Source organism: Aquarana catesbeiana, linkage group LG05, assembly GCF_042186555.1.
Source record: "Aquarana catesbeiana isolate 2022-GZ linkage group LG05, ASM4218655v1, whole genome shotgun sequence".
Classification (NCBI taxonomy): domain Eukaryota; kingdom Metazoa; phylum Chordata; class Amphibia; order Anura; family Ranidae; genus Aquarana; species Aquarana catesbeiana.
Genome location: NC_133328.1, coordinates 414,962,727 through 414,986,630, shown reverse-complemented (window position 1 = coordinate 414,986,630; position 23,904 = coordinate 414,962,727). Strand labels below are relative to the sequence as shown.

Genomic DNA, 23,904 nt, shown 5'->3' with positions numbered 1-23,904 from the left:
CGCTAATGTTTTCTGAGAGGAGTACGGTAGTCTGTAGCCCCATACACACCATACGTCTTCAGATTTACCAAAACCATGTAGTGCAAGGGCCTTCCTGATTGCTTACAAATTTAAACTCCTTTTAAAGGTTTGACCTCATATTATATGGTTTTGGTAAATCTGAAGACAAAAATCAGCAGAAAATCTGAGATAGTGTGTGATGCTGTTCTGTTCGCTTAGGCGTTCTAGTGGGCGTACGGCAACCTACGGAGCTACAACCAATAGCAAAGCCCTAAGGTTTTCCTAAGGATCACAGTAACCTATCGGGTGACGTTATCCTGTACAACCAATTGCAGGGCGCTAAGGTTTTCTGAGAGGAGCACAGTAGTGACGTTATCCCGTACAACCAATAGCAGAGCACTAATGTATTCTGAGAGGAGCGCAGTAGGCTATGGGGTGACGTTATCCCGGACAACCAATAGCAGAGCGCTAATGTATTCTGAGAGGAGCGCAGTCGCCTATGGGGTGACGTTATCCCGGACAACCAATAGCAGAGCACTAATGTATTCTGAGAGGAGCGCAGTAGCCTATGAGGTGACGTTATCCCGGACAACCAATAGCAGACAACGCCATTTGTGGTGAAACGTACGTCGGGAGGTCGACGCTTTGACGTCATCGACATCCTAGTGTGGACGGGTGCTCGCTATTCCGGTGTCTTGCCGAGAATGTTCCCTCGGCGGATAAGTTCCCCCCCTGTACTGCGCAGGCGCAGCGCCTGCGCAGTACATACTACTCTCAGCCGCCGGAGATAGCCGAAGCTCAAATGCTTCAATCAGCTGTACACGGCGCCTGCGCAGTACATACTGCTCTCAGCCGCCGGAGATAGCCGAAGCTCAAATGCTTCAATCAGCTGTACACGGCGCCTGCGCTCTGGGTCCAGGTTCCTTCCCCACCATCCAAGTGGACCTAGAGGGGGAATCTAAAAGTGCAGAGCGCAGCGAGGCCGTGCCCGAAGCGTGGCGAGCGAAGCGTGGCGAGCGAAGCGAGCCCGCGAGGGGCCCTCTTACAGGTGCCGTGTACAGCTGATTTTCAGCTGTTGTGCTTCGGCTATTTCCGCCGATACCTACTGCGCAGGCGCAGTAGAGGGGGGAACTTATACGCCGAGCGAAACTTTCTCGGCAGAACACCAGCCGGCTATTTGCTGTTTTTTAATCTACTTATGTAAGTTTTCTACCTTCTTTTATTAACCACTTCAGCCCCGGAAGGATTTACCCCCTTCCTGACCAGAGCACTTTTTACAATTTGGCACTGCGTCGCTTTAACTGCTAATTGCGCGGTCATGCAATGTTGTACCCAAACGAAATTTGCGTCCTTTTCTTCCCACAAATAGAGCTTTCTTTTGATGGTATTTGATCACCTCTGCCGTTTTTATTTTTTGCGCTATACACGGAAAAAGACCGAAAATTTTGAAAAAAATTGATATTTTCTACTTTTTGTTCTAAAAAAAATCCAATAAACTCAATTTTAGTCATACATTTAGGCCAAAATGTATTCGGCCACATGTCTTTGGTAAAAAAAATGTCAATAAGTGTATATTTATTGGTTTGCGCAAAAGTTATAGCGTCTACAAACTAGGGTACATTTTCTGGAATTTACACAGCCTTTAATTTATGACTGCCTATGTCATTTCTTGTGGTGCTAAAATGGCAGGGCAGTACAAAACCCCCACAAATGACCCCATTTTGGAAAGTAGACACCCCAAGGAAATTGCTGAGAGGCATGTTGAGCCCATTGAATATTTATTTTTTTTGTCCCAAGTGATTGAATAATGACAAAAAAAAAAAAAATTACAAAAAGTTGTCACTAAATGATATATTGCTCACACAGGCCATGGGCATATGTGGAATTGCACCCCAAAATACATTTAGCTGCTTCTCCTGAGTATGGGGATACCACATGTGTGGGACTTTTTGGGAGCTTAGCCGCGTACGGGGCCCCGAAAACCAATCACTGCCTTCAGGATTTCTAAGGGCGTACATTTTTTATTTTACTCCTCACTACCTATCACAGTTTTGAAGGCCATAAAATGCCTAGATGGCATAAACCCCCCCCCCCCCAAATGACCCCATTTTGGAAAGTAGACACCCCAAGCTATTTGCTTTGAGGCATGTTGAGTCCATGGAATGTTTTATATTTTGACACAAGTTGCGGGAAAGTGACAAAATTTTTTTTTTTTTTTTACACAAAGTTGTCACTAAATGATATATTGCTCACACAGGCCATAGGCATATGTGGAATTGCACCCCAAAATACATTCTGTTGCTTCTCCTGAGTACGGGGATACCACATGTGTGGGACTTTTTGGGAGCCTAGCCACGTATGGGGCCCCGAAATCCAATCACCGCCTTCAGGATTTCTAAGGGCGTGAATTTTTGATTTCACTCTTCACTGCCTATCACAGTTTCGGAGGCCATGGAATGCCCAGGTGGCACAAACCCCCCCAAATGACCCCATTTTGGAAAGTAGACACCCCAAGCTATTTGCTGAGAGGCATGGTGAGTATTTTGCAGCTCTCATTTGTTTTTGAAAATAAAGAAAGACAAGAAAAAAAAATTTTTTTTTCTTTTTTCAATTTTTAAAACTTTGTGACAAAAAGTGGGGTCTGCAAAATACTCACTATACCTCTCAGCAAATAGCTTGGAGTGTCTACTTTCCAAAATGGGGTCATTTGGGGGGGTTTTGTGCCACCTGGGCATTCCATGGCCTCCGAGACTGTGATAGGCAGTGAAGAGTGAAATCAAAAATTTACCCCCTTAGAAAGCCTGAAGGTGGTGATTGGTTTTCGGGGTCCCGTGCGCGGCTAGGCTCCCAAAAAGTCCCACACATGTGGTATCCCCATACTCAGGAGAAGCAACAGAATGTATTTTGGGGTGTAATTTCACATATTCCCATGGCATGTTTGAGCAATATATCATTTAGTGACAACTTTGTGCAAAAAAAAAAAAAATTGTCTCTTTCCCGCAACTTGTGTCACAATATAAAATATTCCATGGACTCGACATGACTCTCAGCAAATAGCTTGGGGTGTCTACTTTCCAAAATGGGGTCATTTGGGGGGGTTTGAACTGTCCTGGCATTTTATGCACAACATTTAGAAGCTTATGTCACACATCATCCACTCTTCTAACCACTTGAAGACAAAGCCCTTTCTGACACTATTTGTTTACATGAAAAAATTATTTTTTTTTGCAAGAAAATTACTTTGAACCCCCACACATTATATATTTTTTTAAAGCAAATGCCCTACAGATTAAAATGGTGGGTGTTTCATTTTTTTTTTCACACAGTATTTGCGCAGCGATTTTTCAAACGCATTTTTTGGGGAAAAAACACACTTTTTAAAATTTTTATGCACTAAAACACACTATATTGCCCAAATGTTTGATGAAATAAAAAAGATGATCTTAGGCCGAGTACATGGATACCAAACATGACATGCTTTAAAATTGCGCACAAACGCGCAGTGGCGACAAACTAAATAAATTTTTAAAAGCATTTAAAAGCCTTTACAGGTTACCACTTTAGATTTACAGAGGAGGTCTACTGCTAAAATTACTGCCCTCGATCTGACCTTCGCGGTGATACCTCACATGCATGGTGCAATTGCTGTTTACATTTGACGCCAGACCGACGCTTGAGAGCAGGGGGGACAGGGGTGCTTTTTTTTTTTCTTTATTATTTTTTTGCTTTTTTATCTTATTTTTAAACTGTTCCTTTCATATTTTTTTTTTTAAATCATTTTTATTGTTATCTCAGGGAATGTAAATATCCCCTATCATAGCAATAGGTGGTGACAGGTACTCTTTTTTGAAAAAATTGGGGTCTATTAGACCCTAGATCTCTCCTCTGCCCTCAAAGCATCTGACCACACCAAGATCGATGTGATAAAATGCTTTCCCAATTTCCCAATGGCGCTGTTTACATCCGGCAAAATCTAAGTCATAAAATGCTCGTAGCTTCCGGTTTCTTAGGCCATAGAGATGTTTGGAGCCACTCTGGTCTCTGATCAGCACTATGGTCAGCTGGCTGAATCACCGGCTGCATTCTCAGGAGAGCCAGAGAAAAACACGGAAGACGGTGGGGGGGGGCATTCCCTCCCACTGCTTGTAAAAGCAGTCTAGAGGCTAATTAGCCGCTAGGATTGCTTTTACATGAAAGCCGACCGCTGGCTGAAAAGAATGATACCTAAACCTGCAGGCATCATTCTGGTATAACCACTCAAAGTCGTGAATGGCGTACCTGAAGACAAAAAAATGGTTAACAATAAAGCACAGTAAACGGTAAAGTCTAAAAAATTGCAGACCTGAAAAACAAACATGATAAAACATAATAACAATAAAACATTGCAGAATAGAATACAGTAAAAAAGAGCAGAACAGAGCAGAACAATAGAGAGAGAATAGAGAATTTTTTATTTTATATTTTTGTATGTGTTTTTTTTTTTTTGTAACTAACTTTTATAACTGTAACCGGTTCCAGGTTCGGGTCTCTCAAAATGCGATGGCATCTTGGGAGACCCTGTGAAAGTGTGTCCTAGTCTGTGCAATGCTGTACCCTACGCTAATACTCAACTAGTGAATGGTAGCATTCAAAACATTCACCAATGCAAAGACCAGGATTGTCAGGACAGGAGGGACAATAATAGTGGGTGTCACACCTATATCCGCGCTTGCTGCAGACACGACATCTTTTTTGGGGGGGTTCGTTGGGTAGGGGTACTCGGGAGGACATAAAAATGCCTCTCATGCAGCCGACTGCATTTGGTTGGGGATGTGAATGGGGGAAGTACGGGCGCTGCAGAAGTGGTGGGTTCCCAATTAGGATTGGCGAATGCAGCAGGAAGGGCATTATGGGCAGGACGGGCCTGTGTTTGTCTTTTTGGTGGCAGCGGGACACTACTTGTGCTTGTCACCTCACCAGCTTGAACTGCATTTATGGGACTCGCCACGTCACCAAGTGTTACTGCAGTGCTGGTTTGACTACGACCGGGGTGTACTAGGCCGCTGGTGCTGCATTTTTGGGGACCCTAAACTGCTGGGGACGCTAGTATAGATCTGATCGGATCAGGTATTGATCTGATCAGATACTATACCACTAAGGGAGGTGTACGGTGCGTGCATGGGTGTTAGCGCGACTGGCGCTAACCTGACGCTGCCTGGGGCTGGTGCTTGCCAGTTCACCAAAACGCTACCAAAAAAAACTGTTAGCGATCGCAGGGATCAGGCCTGACTCTGCGAATGCTGCAGTTATGCGTTTAGTGTTTTGTAAGTGACAGTGATCGATCGATACTGCACTTGGGTGGGCTGGGCTGGGCCTGGGCGGAGGGGCAAAACGCAGATGCTAGCAGGTATCTGGGCTGATCCCGCTAACACTGCGTTTTTGGGGACCCTAAACAGCTGGGGACGCTAGTATAGATCTGATCGGATCAGATATTGATGCGTTCAGATACTATACCACTAAGGGAGGCGTATGCTGCGTGCGTGGGTGTTAGCGGTACTGGCGCTAATCTGACGCTGCCTGGGGCAACGAATATCACCGCCGGGCGATCAGGGGGCTAAACCTTTATTCGGTAATAAACGGCGGGTGCCCTGACACTATGAAAAATAAACCAAATAACCAGCGTCACCCGTAACGGTTATACGGTGATCAGTGGTGAAAGGGTTAACTAGGGGGCAATCAAGGGGTTAAAACATTTATTAGATAGTATATGGGGGTCCCTGTCGCTATAAAATGCTGACGGCGAACCTAAATATTTACGTTCCTAACTAGCGTCACCAGCGACACTAATACAGCGATCAGAAAAATGATCGCTTAGTGACACAGGGGGTGATCAAGGGGTTAAAACTTTATTAGGGGGGTACCCTAGACCTAAAGGGGGGTAACACTCACTGTCCTACCACAGTAACTGTCACTAACTGACACCCTGCAGTAATCAGAAAAATAAAAAAAAATACTGCTTGGTGTCAGTGTTACAGGGAGGGGGGAGGGGTGATCGGGGGTGTTTTGTGTGCCTGGCATGTTCTACTGTGTGTGTGTGTGAGTGTTGGTGCACTTACATGTCTTCTTTCCTCGGCGCTAGAACGGAAACTGCCGAGCCGAGGAGAGATGACATCACATCCTCTGCCTGTGTGTACTATACACAGGCAGGGGATGTTCCTCATTGGCTGGGAGCGATCGCGAGGGGGGGCCACGATCGGATGGTCTCCCCCTCGTCTCTCATCGCTCCTAGCCAAATGCCGATCGCCGCTGGCACCGGGGGGGGTCCGATCGGACCCCCCGCCCGCGGGAAGGCAATCACGTATGGGTACGTGATTTTGCCTGCCCGTGCCATTCTGCTCACGTATATAGACGTGAGGCGGTCGGCAAGTGGTTAAACTATCTTGCCAGTATTACACTATGGTCAGTTTCTTTTCATCTACATGCCTGTGAGACGAGAGTTTGGGGTCCTTGCTATATCCTCCTAGCCACGCTGTATGCAGTCAAGTCACACCAGCTGGATTTCCCATACCAGGACGGAACATAGGCTGTTTTTTGCTTGCCTTGTGGCGGATCACTGAGTGTGGTGTCTCTCTCATCTTTACCACCGAGTCTGGTTGTGTCTACTCATTGGTTTCTCTCTGGGACTGATTTTGGTCAATCATTATATATAAGGATCTCCATCCACCGCACATGGACATTACTTTTTGATTTATAGTTATATGCATGCACTTATACATTTTCTTTGAATATCACAATGTTTCACATATACACATGATTTTTTCAACAGAAGTTTTCAAGATCATTTCACATGTTTTATTAATATTTAGCGTGGTTATTTCTTTTTAGCATTCCAGTGAGCGTGAGGGAGGGGGGCAGAGCCAGGGACTGACAGTCACCACTCTTTGCTCACTAAAGGCTAAGAACTGAGTGATCAACGGTCTTTGATCGTTCTGTTGGTGGTCTTAGAAGCAGCTGGGGACAGATGCGACATTGGATCGATGCTCCATCCACCTAGGTAGGTATAATTAAAAAAAAAAAAAAAAAATCTCTTTTTAAAGGGAAAAAAAACCCCTCTCCCTCCTAAGAACCCTCCCTCCCCAAGCAAAGATTCCCACTGTTAAATATCTCCCTCCCTCAAATATGCCCCCAAAAATTAAACCCTCTGTCTCTAGACCGACTCCCCAAAGCAAAACTCTCCCTCAGTCAACACCCAGCAAAGATTCCTAATTATAAAGAAAATCTCCCTTCATCCAATCAAACTCCCTTCCCAGAAGAAAAGCCCTGCCATTAACCACCCATTGTTAACTTCTCTACAAGAAACTCCTCTCTTCTCCAAAAGCAAACCCGTCCCCCTATCCTTAACCCCCCCACCAAAAGAAACTCCCCCAGGCTGGAATTCTCACTTCCTAATTCCCAAAACAGAAAATTGATGCCTCCCCACTTACCAGACCTCAGATTCAGCACGGCACAGAAGTAGGAAAACTTCTGCATCCCCAGTCTCCCTTCGGCTGTGTCATATGATACCTTGAGGAGTTCCCTCAACTGTGCACTATCAATTGCCGGCATCTGAGACCTTGCAGTAATTTCATGTTTTTCAGTAGGGCCCCTTATTAAACCGAGGGGATTGGGCACAATAGAAGGGGGGCTGGCTGCTGCACTCCGAAACTCTGATTTCTTCTACTGTGCTGAGGCTAAACAGCAGGGACACTGTCTGGGCATTTTGTCAGGATGCTATGGGGGGGGGGTTGAACACCCCTGACCTTCCCCCTTATCTACGCCCCTGCTGTACAGGCGAGGCTGGTTGTGCGCATGCTCAGTGTGGCCAGGCATAGAAATTGCCCAGCTCCATAAATCATCCTGCTGAGAACAGAATCCATTCATCTACACAGCTGGTAACAGACCCGTGTTCCATTCTAGAGTTAGTCACAGATATTACAGTGAAATTGGGCAGATGAGGAGGGGACAAGTTATATCATATACTATGATATATACATAGTATATATCTATATATAGATATATACATGCTATATATACACTACAGGACTTCCTATGTGTGCTTTCTGTCTGCAGCCTGTCATTTATTTGCATTTTGCCTTTGAAGTTTGTGTCTTCTCCATTTCCATCTTGAGTGTGGTCCCATTGAGCCATCCTTGCATGCACAGCCTGCAATGGGACACACAGATAGGGTACCAAAAGGACTATTTGGGACAGTTATCCCAATGGTACCTTTATAAGAATGGACACCACTAGCTCACAACGTTGTGCTTGGTCTGTACTAAGCTTCAGTATTATGCTGATCTTTATAATTGCTAATCTGCAACTAAAGATATATTTTCTAAAAGCAATGAAGTCCAGGAATGTCATCTTTTTGGATGGATTTATTCTGGCCGATAGACTTTGGTGCCCCTTGCAAGTTGCAAGTAATATTATTAACAATGTTTAAAGATAGCTTCAGGATAATTACTATTTTATTCTAATAACTGAATGTACAATCAGTATTTTATAGGTAGTATAGTGTAGGGATGAAACTAATCAACAATAAAAAAGAGCTTGCAATGATTTTCATAATCGATTAGTTGGTCAGCCGACTAATTGGCCTACATATAGAATGCATTGTTTGTTTGAACTAAAAAGAGGAAAGACCACCAAGTCAGACTTTGAAGGCAGATTGGAGCAACGATATAGATTAAAAAATCACCTATTTTATTTATACATAAAGATAGAAAAAACACATACACAGAATATATAATTAAAAAGGCGCATATATATATACACACACACACACACACACACAATCTGCAGAGAAACAGCCAGTATGTACAGTGGACCACAGAAAGAGCCACATATACCCAGATTGTGTTAGTAGTGCAATATTACAGATGAGCGAGTCCCTGTGCGTCTACGTGTTTTGCCAGTCCACTTCCTCGGGACACACATAAAGGGAGGGGGGTTATAAAAACAGGTCGCACTGGCCTGGGTGTGTAAATGCCTGCATAAAGAAATCTCCCTGGGCGGTCACCAGAGCGGAAAGAATGGCTGAGCAGTTAGAGTCCCAAGTTGTCTAATATAATCAGAGGGTTGCTAGTCTAGGGGAGAAAACCATGTGTAGAGGACTGCATGAGAAGAAAATGGCAACAGAAAAGCTGCACAAGCAACAGCAGCCAGATCATACTGGCAAGGTATCCGTTGCACGACTTTAACTCAAGGATCACACATAAGATATATTCCCAGCAGTTCCACCGTACCTATCCCCAGAAGGGCCAGAGGCAACTCCTGCAACCATATGGTGACCCAGGGAGCTACCATGACCGCTTTATTACATATTGTGTATATACACACACACATGTTTTTTTTCTATCCTTATGTATAAATAAAATATGCGATTTTTTTTTTTTTAATGAATATCATTGGTCCAATCTGCCTTTAAAGTCCGACTTAGTGGTCTTCCCTCTTTTTAGTTCTAACAGTTTTTACGGATGTGGCTTAGGAGTGACAGTTATAATTGCATTATTTGTTTGGATGTCAGTATACATACAGCTCACTATACCATCTATATGTGTCAGTATACACAGTGCAATAAACATACAGCTCACTATACCAGCCATATGTGTCAGTATACACAGTAGGGCCAAAACAACTAATCGATTGTGAAAATAGTTGTCAAATAATTTCATAGCTGATTAGTTGGCTTGCATACAGAATGCATTATTTGTTTACATATCAGGAAATACAGTGCAGTACACCATCCATACAGGTCAGTAAGTGCCTGAGAACTTGTGAATGTGTAAGGAGCAATGCCTCATGGGACATAAAGCAGGAAGTGAGTGGTTCTAAAGGAAGAAGTGTTTTTTACCTTGCTATAGAGGCACTCTATACTATAATCTGGCTTTTACTGTAGGGGCACTCTGAAGGCAGGAGGCACCAGAAGCGCCGTTAGGGGACCCCAGAAGAGGAGAATCCAGGCTGCTCTGTGCAAAACCATTACACAGAGCAGGTAAGTATAACATTTTGTTGTTTGAGGGGAATAAATAATCGCTATAAAGACTGTGTGCAGGGAAGATCTACATCTAAAACCAGAGAAGGTGGCAGCTGATAGTCTGGAGGTAATCTAAGGCATTACAATTACATTTAAACTAAACTTTTACCAGTACTGTGCATTATATTTAATATGATCATATCCATGAAAAAAAAGTTTCAGCGTCTACCGTGTTTCCCCAAAATTAAGACGTACCCATAAAATAAGCCGTAGCAGGATTTCTAAGCATTTGCGCAATAAAAGCCATACCCCGAAAATAAGACAGTGATAGGCGTGGCTATGTGCTGCAAGCTGAGGCATAGAGGGAGACATAGAAAGTGAAAGTAAAAGTCTTCTCAGTGAAGTGAGGAGCAGGACGCTCTGCTTTTAGGTATTATGAGTCCTCAGGGGAAGAAGTAAAGCTGTGGCTGTTTTACTCAGCACTGTGGGTCTCTCACCACCCACAAACACCAGTAAAGCTGCTGCTTAATAAAAAATAAGACATCCCCTCAAAATAAGCCATAGTGTGCCTTCTTGAGGAAAAAATATATATAAGAGGGTATCTTATTTTCAGGGAAACACTGTAGTACTACTTTTTATATTAAAGATTTATATCTCGCTTCATGTCTGACACCTAGTTAAAATGCCCATATATCCTACTTCTGGGTGTATATATACATAAAAAAATTGTGTGTATTACTTTCACATCACAAACATGGATTTGACCCCATTAACAATTAGAAAATCTAAAAAAAAAAAAAAAAAAAAAAAAAGTCTATAAATTTTTTTTGAAGGAAGACATTGTTTTTGTATGGCCAGCCTAAGTGACAGCAGGCGTAGGTAGCTTTTATAAAACCACCAGCCTATGACAAGGGAGTCTGTCATACATAATATATTACAGTTCTGTCTGGTAAAAAAGTGTCTATTTTTTTTTTCTTTAACTGCTTGCCGACTGCCTCACGCAGATATACTGCAGCAGAAGGGCTCATACAGGCAAAACCATGTACCTGTACGTTGCCCTTTAAGAGGCGGCCAGTGGGCACGCCTGCGGCAAGCTCCGTGAGTCGAGTCGGGTGTCCCGTGGACTCGATCGCCGCGTGGATACCCGCAATCGCCTCACGGGGAGATGCTGATGTAAACAGCATGTCCCCAATCTGCCTAGTGACAGTGCCACTCGATCTCTGCTCCCTGTCATCGGAGCAGAGATCAGTGACGTGTAACATGTAGCCGCGCTACACACTATGGAGCCCTGTTTCTTCCATATGAGGATATACTGAAGGATACTTCACAGCTGGAGCGGGAGACCGAGGACCTGAAAACATCATATTACTGTTCTTGCCTACTACCCCTGCAGGGGTGCAGGGAGCTGGTGAGTGGGGATCTTTGAGGGGGAGCACCGCAAGTCACTGGATCTGAACAGCTGTCTGCACAAAAGTCACTACCACAGACGTTTTGTTTTTTGCTTTTTAATTTGGTTTTCATGTTGGACTTTGATACACCCAATTTCCTCACCACCATTTTTTCACTAATTTTTAGGTGCGCATTTTTGCACCTTATGCCTAAGTGGGATTACTCATGATACATGTATAGTTCTTTCACCTTATGTATTTTTTGGACATATATATGGATTAATATAGGATTGAGAGATCCTGATTATTGCCATTTAGCAGGTGGATTGCACATTGATTTTCAGAGAGGGGATCCCTCTTGGACTGATTCCCTTCTATGGCACAGATTGTGGTGTTTTCATTTACTGTCATTTTTTTACTGTCATTTACTATTCTCTACAAGTTGTCATTTATTAATCAGCCACACGTTGTACACTTTTATGTAAGCTATGAGACTAACATGGTTGGTCTAATATGCTAGCACAGTCCACTAACACGGTTAGTCTAACACAGTCCACTTTTTAGGGTTAGACACTCACATTCACTACCCATGATTTGAGTGATTAAGGGTTTGCACCAAGTATATATGAAATTTACTATTTTTATTTATATTTGAACTGTTGGGGTTCATTATAATATTATTAATCAAGGTACTCTGGTAAGGTAGCGCCACTCACCCTTAATTAAAATCCTTTTTACCATTTAACTCACCCCTTCGGGGGTAAGTGTCAGGGGAGGCTGCAAGCCTTCAGGTCCGTGAGCGTGGAAACTCCGTCCCTCAGTTTAAAGTGATTGTTAAAAATAACAAACATGTTATACTTACCTCCTCTGTGCAGTTGGTTTTGAACAGAGCAGCCCGGATCCTCCTCTTCTTGGGTCCCTTTGCTGCTCCTGGTCCATCCCTCCTATCGAGTGCCCCCCACAGTCAGCAGCTTCCTATGAGGGCACTGGAGCTGAGTCACAGCTCCGTGTATCCATTCAGACACAGAGCCCCGACCCGGCCCACCTCCTCTCTCCCATAATACCAATATCGGTGCAACCCTAGTTGTGACCATAGGATACAACTACAAAACACCTTCCACTTTCCTCTTCCCAGTAACATAGGGGGTAGGCGTTTTGTAGCCCACAGAGAGCAAGGCATTATGCTGACGGGTCTATAAAACTGCAGCAGTAGCAGAGTGCAAAAGTTATCAGCTTTGTATTTTATGTTGCTTTAATGAAGTAATCCTGTATGTGTCCAAAATGTTGCTCTTCTGTGGGAATACAATTATGCTTTAATTAGGAAATTGCATTTCTGAAGAGGACTTTGTAATAAATATAATTAAATAACACTTTGCCAACAGACTCTTAAATATTCTCATGTCAAGGCTATAAATCAAAAAATGTATGATCTGGATGGAGTCCAAAAACAAAAATAATAAAACAAAGTAAAAAATGTCATATTTATTAAACACATTACAATACATAAATAAAATGGTTAAGGCGTCAGACTTCCAGATTATGGATTGTAACGTTTATATGCACAAACTGTAGCACATGTGAGGTATCGCTGCATAAACTGTAAAACTGCTTACACCTTCTGATCTCATAACACATAGGATGTCATAAGCGGAGTTATAGTCCAAAAAAAAAAAAAAAAAAAAAAAAAAAAAAAAAAATCCAGAGATCTCATTAACAAACAGATCCATCAATATCTGTACTTTGTTGAGTAGTCCTTAGGAGACACCACCAGACCTCTACCTTTCCTAGCACCACGATAAACAGTTTCCACAATGTCAATCATCTCCTGCTTGTCTTCCATTGGCCAGTTTATCTTGTTGTTATTACCTGTCCCCAAGTCAATCATGATGTGCTTGTTCCTGTTAGAAGGAAAAACACAATATATGATAACCACGTAAAAACACAGCCAGCATTTACACACTCCGATATCAAATGGCAAGATAAGGGATGCAATCAATTGATGGCTGCATCTGCAAATTTATGTGACTTTGGTACAATGTCCATTGCTTCCACCATAATATCAATACTGAACTGCTATATATGTCCTCAGCTGTTTAAAGTGATTAATAAAAAAACAAATAAATAAATCCTTTATAAACAAACATGTCATACTTACCAGCTCTGTGTAGTGGTTTAGCACAGAGCAGCTCTGATCCTCCACTTCTAGGGGCCCCTGCTCGCACTCCTGGCCTCTCCCCCCTTCTGAGTGCCCCCCTAGCAAGCACTTGCTAGAGGGGCACTCGTGTGGGCTCAATCCTGAGCGAGCTCCATGTGTCCTTAGACACACACACAGACAGCACGGCTCAGTTCCACCAATTGCTCTCTTCTCACTGGCTGTTATTGACAGCAGCACCATTGCCGTCTCTGTCCAGTGAGGAGAGGGCCACTGCTTTTGGGCACAGCGCTGGATCGAGATTGGGCTGTGGTAAGTGTTGGAGGAGGGTTGTGGGGGATGAACACAGAAGGTTTTTTTTTTTACTTTAATGCCTTGTTACCTTACTGCAGAGAATGCATTAAGGTTTAAAAAAAAAAAAAAAACACCCTTCTACCTTTACAACCACAAAGTATCAAGTGGCAAAATCATCTAACCCATCAAGTAGTTACTTAAGGCTCTGTGTCCCATGATGTATGATAAAGAAATCTTCTGTATCGGGGTAATTTTATTAACCCCTTAAAGTTGTGAACATACAATGTTATAGACACTTTGATACCAATAAACCTACGCAGGCACCATAATTGCTTTTGCTCATTTTCAGAAATTATCCTTTACCTTTTAACAAGGTCAAAACACGCTGTCATATGGCCATGCATTTCTTCTTCCTGTTAGTGTGGGATAGATTGCAAGATACTGTGTGCCCACATTCCCTAGTCTGTTCAGCCCCAGGCAAGATGCAGACTATGCTTGAGCAAGGAGCATGTTCAAGAGACAGGCTGATTGGGAGGGGTGTGTGCCAGAGGCAGGCTGTGATTGGTCAGGGGGCGTGGTGGCTAAACAAACTACCCAATACAGGTATGCTGTGTGTCTGCACAGTGTCCTGCACCTCTGAATGGCCAGTCAATAGATGAAAACTGGCCACAGAAGAACAGATTAGAGTTTGTGCTTTGTGTGTTCAATTAACAAAGAAGAAAGGCGACTGGCAGGATCAACCAGGAACTTTCGATTAACCACTTCCCACCCACCAGCGCAACTTCATCTTTCACATTATGCAAAAAAACTGGGCTAACTTTTTTTTTTTTTTTTTTTTAAGCACAAAACAGTCTCCCCCCCCCCCCCCCCCCGAGCCCTTTAAGGGGCCAGCTGGAATTGATTAAGTTAAAGTGGTTTTAAGCCATGAAAACAATTTTATGTAGCTTACAGATCTCTAAGTGTGGTAGCTACATTAGTTTTCTTTGACCTTTTTATCCATTTATTGCACCTGGTAATCTAGCCAGTATAACTTTGTTGTCTTAAAGTGGTGTTCCACCCGAAAAAAAAAAAAAAAAAAAAAAAAAAAAAAAAAACACATTTGGATTTTTTTTTTTTACTTACCTCTAAATGCCTGTTGCTAGGGGGTCCCTCGTAGTCTGCCTCTTCCAGTGCCTGGGCTGGTGACATCACTTCCCCCTCGGCACTGGAAGGGCTCAGCTCTGCTCCCTCCCGTCAATCATCTGGGACTCATTACAGGTCCTAGGTGACTGAGCGGCCAATCACGGTGCGCTGCGCCGCGCGCGCATGCGCAGTGGGTGCCAGGCTGTGAAGCCACAGCCCGGCGCCCACAGTTGCAATGCCGGCGCCACTGAACGGAGGGGGAGACGAGCGGGGCTTCGATCCCCCGCATCGCTGGACCCTGGGACAGGCAAGTGTCCAATTAAAAAAAAGTCAGCAGCTGCAGTATTTGTAGCTGCTGACTTTTAATTTTTTTTGACTGGCCCTCCTCTTTAAAGCAGAGTTTCATCCACATTATATAAAACTTTGTGCCATCCAGTGCATTGGCATTTCTTCTTTTTTTGTCAATTTACCTAGGTTTAAAAGGCCTGGAACTCTGCTTTAAAGTTGTCTCCACTCCACGCAATTAACAATTCAAAATACAGGCAATTATGAAATACCAACCTGAAGAAGAACATGACTGTACATGGATCATACAACTCGTACATCTTGTTAAAATCAGGTACTTCCGTTATATCCACAAGATAAATCACAGTAAAGTTTTTTACCTGGAGAGAAAAAAAAAAAAAAAAAAAATTATAAATATATATCTCAATAAGAATGTACAACAAGCAAGGTTAACTTTTCTACATTTGTAAAAATTATACTTCCATTTTGATCATCTCAGCCATCCTACTATGTCGACTGTAAATTAAACTACAGACCTCAGATGCAGACATTGGCCCTGGATGCGTGTGAATGGGGCCTATCATTCACAGGTAATCACTTCATGAGCCTTTACATGCTAGTGGCTGCGTATAGCTGTGAGAGCGGTCAGCCTCCAATTGTTTTTAAAGAGGTTTCCTGTCTGCAACTGAGTGCAGGGAACCCCTACTGGGTCTCCTATCTAATTGCAAACGGTCCCATTCACAAGTGTTAACAACTTACGGACCACACACCGTCATTATATGGCAGCTGTTTGGCATTGAATATCGGGGGTTATGGCAGCAGATAGTGGTCTCTGTGGCGGATTTGCCGCAAGATCACTTTTAATCGGTGGCTGGAGAGGTGCCCCCTAGTGGTCTCCGCCTCGACCGACGGCTCTGGTAGGCAGCGGAGACCACCGGGTCCTTTCCCCTCTGAGGCATGGAGTCGAGTAAGGAAAAGATGGCCCCCACTCGGCTCCATGCCATTGGATGGCGGAAGCAACGTCAAACGTCACTTCCACCCAATGGTCTTAAAAGGAAAAAAAAAAAAAAAAAAAAAAGTGAAGCGCCCCATCCCGCCGAGCTCAGGCGCAGAAGCGAACACATTACGCAAGTCGCGCATATAAACGGTGTTGAAACCATATGTGAGGTATCGCCACAATCGTTAGAGCGAGAGCAATAATTCTAGCCCAAGACCTCCTCTAACTCAAAACTGGTAACCTGTAGACTTTTTTTTATTTTGCCTAAGGAGATTTTTAGGGGGGGTGTCACAGTTTGCCACAATTCCACGAGCGGGCGCAATTTTGAAGCATGACATGTTGGGTATCAATTTACTCAGCGTAACGTTATCTTACACAATATAGAGAAGAAAAAAAAAAAAAAAAAAAAGTAACTTGTAGGCCCTTTTCACACTTGGGCGGGGTCGGCAGTAAAGCGCCGCTATTGTAAGCAGTGCTTTACCGTCGGTATTTGGCCACTAGCGGGGCAATTTTAACCCCCCCCCCCCCCCGCTAGTGGCCGAGAAAGGGTTAAAAACCACCGCAAAGCACCTCTACAGAGGCAGTATAGCCACGCTGTCCCATTGATGTCAATGGGCAGGAGCGGTGTATACTCCGCTCCTAAGATGCTGCTAGCAGGACTTTTTTTTTACCGTCCTGCTAGCGCACCGCTCCGGTGTGAAAGCCCCTATGGCTTTCACACTGGAGAGACAGCAGCAGCTGTTTCGGGTCAGTTTGCAGGCGCTATTAGCACAATAGCAACTGCAAACCGCCCCAGTGTGAAAGGGCCCGTAAACAACAAGTTTGAAAAAAAAAAAAAATAGGCCTGATCCCTAAGTAGTTAAAGGGGCCTAAGAGCCAGTTCACACAGGGGTGGCTTCAAAGTTGACCAACTCTGAAGCCGCCTCGTACACGACTTCAACGCAGCTTGCAAAACAACTTCTGTATAGAAGTCAATGCAAAAAAAAAAAATTATATAATAGTTTTATGGCATTTTTATTATTAATTTTTTTTTCCCCACTAGTAATGGCGGCGATCAGCAATTTTTATCGTGACTGCGACATTATGGCAGACACAGACAATTTTGCCATTTTTTTGGGACCAGTGTCATTTATACAGCAATCAGTGCTATACAAATGCACTGATTCCTGTGTAAATGACACTGGCAGTGAAGGGGTTAACCACTAGGGGGCTAGGGGAGGGGTTAAGTATGTCCTAGGGATGTGTTACTAACTGTGGGGGGGGCGTGGCTACATGTGACACATCACTGATCTCTGCTCCCAATCACAGGGAGCAGAGATCAGTGACACTGTCACTAGGTAGAACAGGGAGATGCCCGTTTACTTTAGCATCTCCCCGTTCGTCCTCTCCGTGAGGCAATCGTAGGTATCCCCGCAGCAATCGAGTCCGCGGGACCCGTGACCCGACTCATGGAGCTCCCGGCCGGCGCACACGCAAATGGCATGGCGGCAAATTCAAAGGGACGTACGGGTACACCCATTTGCCCAACCGTGCCATTCGTCCGACGTACAGCGGCGTGCGCCGGTCGGGAACAGGATAAAGAATGGTAGCCATCTCAGAGCATATGCCTGGGACAGCCATCATAATTAAGACCAAGGTGCTGTAGAATACTACAAATGTAGAAAATGCTCTTTTTAGCCCACTTTCACACCGGTGAAACTGGTCATGAGATTTGACAGGTCAAATCGCATATACAACATGTGAACCAAGCCCAAGTTCATGCTGCCATTGCCAAAGTAATCAGCACTGGAAAGCGATTTGTGCGCCTCCTAGTTAAAGTGGCTGTCACCACAAAAATGAATTTCACTGCCAGCCCCGCTATTATAACAAGGCATAACACACAGGGTAAACGTTTTTCTAAAACAAAGCTTGTAAATACCGTTTTACATCTTCAGGCCAGTCACGGGACTCCTGGCCGGTCTGCTACACCGATCCAGCACTACTGCGGGAGGGGCAGAGATCTCCCTCTGACATCAGCTGGGGAGGTCACGTGGCCACTCAGCCCTTCCCGCAGTAGCCTTGGATCGGAGTAGGAGACCGGCTGGGAGTCACGTAACAATTTGTAATCTTTTCGTTTTTAATAATAGCAGCAGGAGACACAGGTATGGGAGCTGACAGGGAGGGAGGGGATGAAGGGGAGAGAGGAGAGCTGCGGATGACAGTGGCATACAAGCTGACCACGGAAGTCAGGGCTCAGCAGCCATGATTACCGTGGTCAGCTCACAAAAGGGGACAAAGGAGCTGGCAGGACCAGTCAGGTTTTTTACAGTTTAGAGAGGGGCAGATTAAATGTGCTGTGCCGTTTAATCTGCTTTAAGGAAACAGGATATTTTTTTTTTTTTTTTTTAAGGTTACAAACACTTTAAAATGTACCACCAGGCAAAACAGTTTTCTCAGTTTTGGATGGAGTGTGGAAGGGTTAGACCCCCTGTCAAGTTTTTATTGCCATCTACCTGTATAATATTATCATCAACTACTGGAATAGCAAACAATGTCTAGAAGATGCATGTGTATTCTACTTTGAATCATCTGGGTGTGCTTTGTGGATTTTTTTCAGATCTGTGCAGTAATTCAGTATTAAACTTTACCTCTATGCATAGCTTCCTGTAATAAAGACTGGTCACTGCTGTGCTCTCTGTATGTAGGGGGTATGGTCTTGTATCCACCCCCTTCCTGTACATTTCTGCAAACAGCCTGTAGTGGGTGGACCTGCTGGGTCCCTCCCACAGCTCTGCTCATGTACAGTGATATTAACCACAACTTTTATAATGCAATAAACAAGGTTTACAAAAGCATTTGGTTATTGAGGAATAGATTTCAAAGAAAGTTTCCACTCTTGGAGTTCAACTTGAAATGAGAAAATAGAAATTCCCCCCACACAGATTCAACCACGGGTTTCAAGATAGAAATTTGCACAATCAACACCCCCCCCCCCCAACACAGACAGTGCTAACAGGTGAATCCCTCCTTCCACGCAATTGTCTGTGGGAAGCCGTCCCCGCCAAGGGAAGACAGTGATTACTGCTAGCGGCTATAGCAACCACTAGCAATAATTGCAAGCAAAATCCGGCAGGCTGGTTGTACCCAAGTTGATTGATCAACTTTATACATATAGTGCATCATTTTTTATACATTTTTATATACTTCTATAAACATGAGAAAAGGTATTTAGCAGTTTATATTTACAAAAATAATTGCATTTCCATGTTCTGCGTACTGTGGGAGACCAGATATAGTGAATGCAGGGTCCTGGGTTTAGTAACACTTAGCCCTTAATGCTTACCTTCTCAGCTATGCTATACAAAACTTCATCCATTTTCATACATGTTGGATCCCAGTCATGCCCAAAGCGAATTACTAGCACACGATCTTCCTCAGAAAGGATGGCCTGGTCAACCTGCCAGCCATTATGCAAATGAGGTAGCATGTACGACATTTTGACAGATTATCTTTAGTCCTATAAAGAGAGACAATTGAAATCTTTCAATAAGTAAGAGCAGCAAACGTTAGATGCGTATAGACATTTACAATTTATTTTTATTTAGTAGGGGGTCACACAGCTGCCACAATCTTCTTTCTGGTCTCAATGGGAAGTGCTGTGGGTGGAGACCTAAATCAGTACTTCCAGTGATGCCCTCCTCCAGAGTGGTAACTGAAACCCGTGCCTACAGTATAAAATCACAGCTGAAGAAATTGTAGGAGGAAGGTGGGGCTAGGCATGACTTAGCCTTGGGGGGGGGGGTAGGACCAGCCTCTTCCTTCAGGATAGCAATGATATACCACTAAAGATAAAAGCTGCATCATCATGCTGTAAACGCAGGTCCATAGCCCTATGACGGAAGCACTCAGCAAAGTGCGATAACGCTTTCTAAAATGTAAAAAAAGTCTACACACTGTACTGTCACCATAAAAAAGGAAGTGACTTTTACTGGCAGGATCAATTGGTAATTTTTAGGGATGCACCGAATGGGTTTTTTGGTGCCGAAACCGATACAGAAAATAAATCTTCCTTGATCCCAAAAACCGAAACACTGATACCGAAAGTGACGGTTTTTAAAAATATTTTTATACAGGAGATGGCCAGCGACTGGGGACTAGGTACAGGAGATGGTCAGAGACTGCGGACATGATACAAGAGATCATTGCAGCCTCACCAGTGCCCATCAGATGCAGCCAGCCAGTGTCCCCAGTAGTGCAGCCAGTGTCCCCAGTAGTGCAGCCAGTGTCCCCAGTAGTGCAGCCAGTGTCCCCAGTAGTGCAGCCAGTGTCCCCAGTAGTGCAGCCAGTGTCCCCAGTAGTGCAGCCAGTAAAGGGAGGAGAGCTGCCGCTGCCTGTTTGATTACAGCACCGGGAACACCACAGCTTACATTTGGAAGGGTGATCTGTCTATCAAAGTGCCCGGACAAGGGGGAGGGGCTGTATGTGATGGCACGCAGCAGGGAACACAGCTATTGAAATGAAAGCTGTGATGTTCCCAGTGCTGTAATCAAACAGGCAGCGGCCCCCCTGATAGGCGGCACCAGGGGCAGAGCCCGCCCCTGCCCAGGCCCCACCCCATTCGGTATCGGCAAAAATTCTTACGGCTTTTTGCAGAAAGGGCCATTTTCAGCTGATATGTGTCGGCGGCCGAAATTTCGGTGCATCCCCAGTAATTTTGCATTACATAAAGAAAAAAAAAAAAAAAAAAAAAAAAGTGCAATTTAGTTATTAACCACTTGCCGACCGGGCCATAGTCGAAAGACGTCTACAGCGCGGTCGGCTAGTTCTGGGTGGACGTCCCTGGGACGTCCTCCCAGAATACTGCTCTCGCGCGCCCCCTGGGGCGCGCACCCGAGAACTTCCGTGACCGCCGGGTCCATAGGACCCGGCGCATCACGGATCACGGTAAACGGCCGCTAATCGCGGCCGTTTACCATGTGATCGCTCCGTCAAATGACGGAGCGATCACATGTCAACAGACCGGCGTCATGTCATGACGCCGGTTCCTCCCTCCCCTCTCTGTACCGATCGGTACAATGTGAGGGGAGAGGGGGAGGGATCGGATGGCAGCACCGCTGTGGGCTGTATGTGTAGTGCTCACAGCGGTGCTCAGTGACAATTGCAGTCACATCCAGCCATCCCCGCAATACTCTGCATAAATACCCCGCAATACTCTGCATAAATACCCCGCAATACTCTGCATAAATACCCCGCAATACTCTGCATAAATACCCCGCAATACTCTGCATAAATACCCCGCAATACTCTGCATAAATACCCCGCAATACTCTGCATAAATACCCCGCAATACTCTGCATAAATACCCCGCAATACTCTGCATAAATACCCCGCAATACTCTGCATAAATACCCCGCAATACTCTGCATAAATACCCCGCAATACTCTGCATAAATACCCCGCAATACTCTGCATAAATACCCCGCAATACTCTGCATAAATACCCCGCAATACTCTGCATAAATACCCCGCAATACTCTGCATTATACCCCGCAATACTCTGCATTATACCCAGCAATATACCCTGCACTACTCCGCAATACTCTGCAATACCCCGCAATTTTTAACCAGTTCCCGCCCACAGTCATACAACGTCCTTGACTTTGAGCGGGGATATCTGAATGATGGGTGCAGCTACAGGCATCATTCAGATATCAGCTTTTTCAGCCGGCGATTCCCTACACCATAAGAATGATCATAGTGGCTGTTACACTGCTTGATCGTTCTTACGGGAGGCGAGAGGGGACGCCCCCCCCTTCCCGCCACCCTCCGGTGCTTCTACCGACTCACCGCTACGATCGAAGCCAAGATCGTTTTTTTTTTTTTTTTTTTATTTCAGGCTTCCCAGCCTAGAGGTGAGATGTGGGGTCTTATTGACCCCATATGTCACTGTAAAGAGGACCTGTCATGCCATATTCCTATTACAAGGATGTTTACATTCCTTGTAATAGAAATAAAAGTGATCAAAAATTTTTTTGGGGGGGAAAAAGTGTCAAACTAAAATAAATAAAGTAAAATAAACAATAAAAAAAAAAAAAAAAAAATGTTTAAAGCGCCCACATTCGTGTGCTCACATGCAGAAGCGAACACATACGTAAGTCCCGCCCACATATGAAAACGGTGATCAAACCACACATGTGAGGTATCACTGCGAACGTTAGAGCGAGAGCAATAATTTTGGCCCTAGACCTCCTCTGTAACTCAAAACATGTAACCAGTAAAAAATTTTAAAGCGTCACCTATGGAGATTTTTAAGTAGCGACGTTTGGCACCATTCCACAAGAGTGTGCAATTTTGAAGGGTGACATGTTAGGTATCTATTTACTCGGCGTAACTTCATCTTTCACATTATGCAAAAACATTGGGCTAACTTTACTGTTTTATTTTTTTTTAAAGCACAAAACTGTTTTTTTTCCAAAAAAAAGCGTTCGAAAAATTGCTGCGCAAATACGGTGCGAGATAAAAAGTTGCAACAACTGCCATTGTATTCTCTAGGGTCTTTGCTAAAAAAAATATATATAATGTTTTGGGGTTCTATGTAATTTTCTAGCAAATAAATTATTATTTTTACATGTAGGAGAGAAATATAAGAATTGGCCTGGGTGCTCCAGAACGCCTGGAGGTGCTCCGTGCATGTTGGGCCTCTGTATGTGGCCACGCTGTGTAAAAGTCTCACACATGTGGTATCGCCATACTCGGGAGTAATAGCAGAATGTGTTTTGGGGTGTAATTTGTGGTATGCATATGCTGTGTGTGAGAAATAACCTGCTAATATGACAATTTTGTGAAAAAAAAAAATCTTGATTTTGCAAAGAATTGTGGGAAAAGATGACAATTTCAAAAAAACTCACCATGCATCTTTCTAAATACCTTGGAATGTCTTCTTTCCAAATAGGGGTCATTTGGGGGGTATTTGTACTTTTCTGGCATGTTAGGGTCTCAAGAAATTAGATAGGCCGTCAGTACTTCAGGTGTGATCAATTTTCAGATATTGGCACCATAGCATTTGGACTCTCTAACATTCACAAAGACCAAATAATATACACCAAGTTGTACTTATTTTTACCAAAGATATGTAGCAGTATAAATTTTGGCCAAAATTTACAAAGAAAAATTACTAATTTGCTAAATTTTATAACAGACACAAAGAAAAATTCATTTTTTTACCAAATTTTCAGTCTTTTTTCTTTTATAGCGCAAAAAATAAAAAACCCAACGGTGATTAAATACCACCAAAAGAAAGCTCTATTTGTGTGAAAAAAAGGACAAAAATTTCATATGGGTACAGTATTGTATGACTGAGTAATTGTCATTCAAAGTGTGAGAGCACCGAAAGCTGAAAATTGGTCTGGTTAGGAAGGGGGTTTAAGTGCCCAGTGGTCAAGTGGTTAAAGTGCTTTCAAGCTCTTTTTTTTTTTTTTTACATATTCATATTAGCCTGGACCATACACTTTATTTTCTATATGTGTTATGATTTCTGGGAAAAGATTACTGACTTTTAATTTGAAGAATGCCTAATGGCTCATGAACATCAGCTGATGACTCAAAGGCAAGTCAAATGCAATCTGCTCAAAGTGCACTTGTGCCCAGACTATAGGCATTCAACTATTTATGTATTAACAAGAAATTCCAACTG

The 23,904-nt window shown here is 43.8% G+C and overlaps 2 protein-coding genes across 4 annotated transcripts in view; one reads left to right on the top strand and one right to left on the bottom strand.

The window, feature by feature from the left end:
* Positions 1-23,904, top strand: part of LOC141144997 (glyoxylate/hydroxypyruvate reductase B-like) — a 106,685-nt gene that overhangs the window by 349 nt on the left and 82,432 nt on the right. The window contains exon 1 of one of the 2 annotated variants that reach the window (XM_073631193.1): positions 7,812-7,910. The exons of the other annotated variant lie outside the window; for it this stretch is intronic. The gene's annotated coding sequence lies outside the window, so the exon portion shown is untranslated. Of the gene's footprint in view, positions 1-7,811; positions 7,911-23,904 lie in introns of those variants that run through there. 2 annotated transcript variants of the gene reach the window in all.
* LOC141144998 (thioredoxin-like protein 4A) overlaps positions 1-23,904 on the bottom strand; it is a 56,658-nt gene that overhangs the window by 28,412 nt on the left and 4,342 nt on the right. Inside the window, exons 2-4 of one of the 2 annotated variants that reach the window (XR_012244498.1) lie at positions 19,555-19,728; positions 15,512-15,615; positions 12,998-13,280 (exon numbers count right to left, since the gene is read on the bottom strand). Coding sequence is in view for 1 of the 2 variants with exons in the window: in XM_073631198.1 (XP_073487299.1) it covers positions 13,109-13,280; positions 15,512-15,615; positions 19,555-19,707 (429 nt within the window). In the remaining variant the exon portion in view is untranslated. Of the gene's footprint in view, positions 1-12,849; positions 13,281-15,511; positions 15,616-19,554; positions 19,729-23,904 lie in introns of those variants that run through there. The other variant, XM_073631198.1, reaches the window with a different exon arrangement.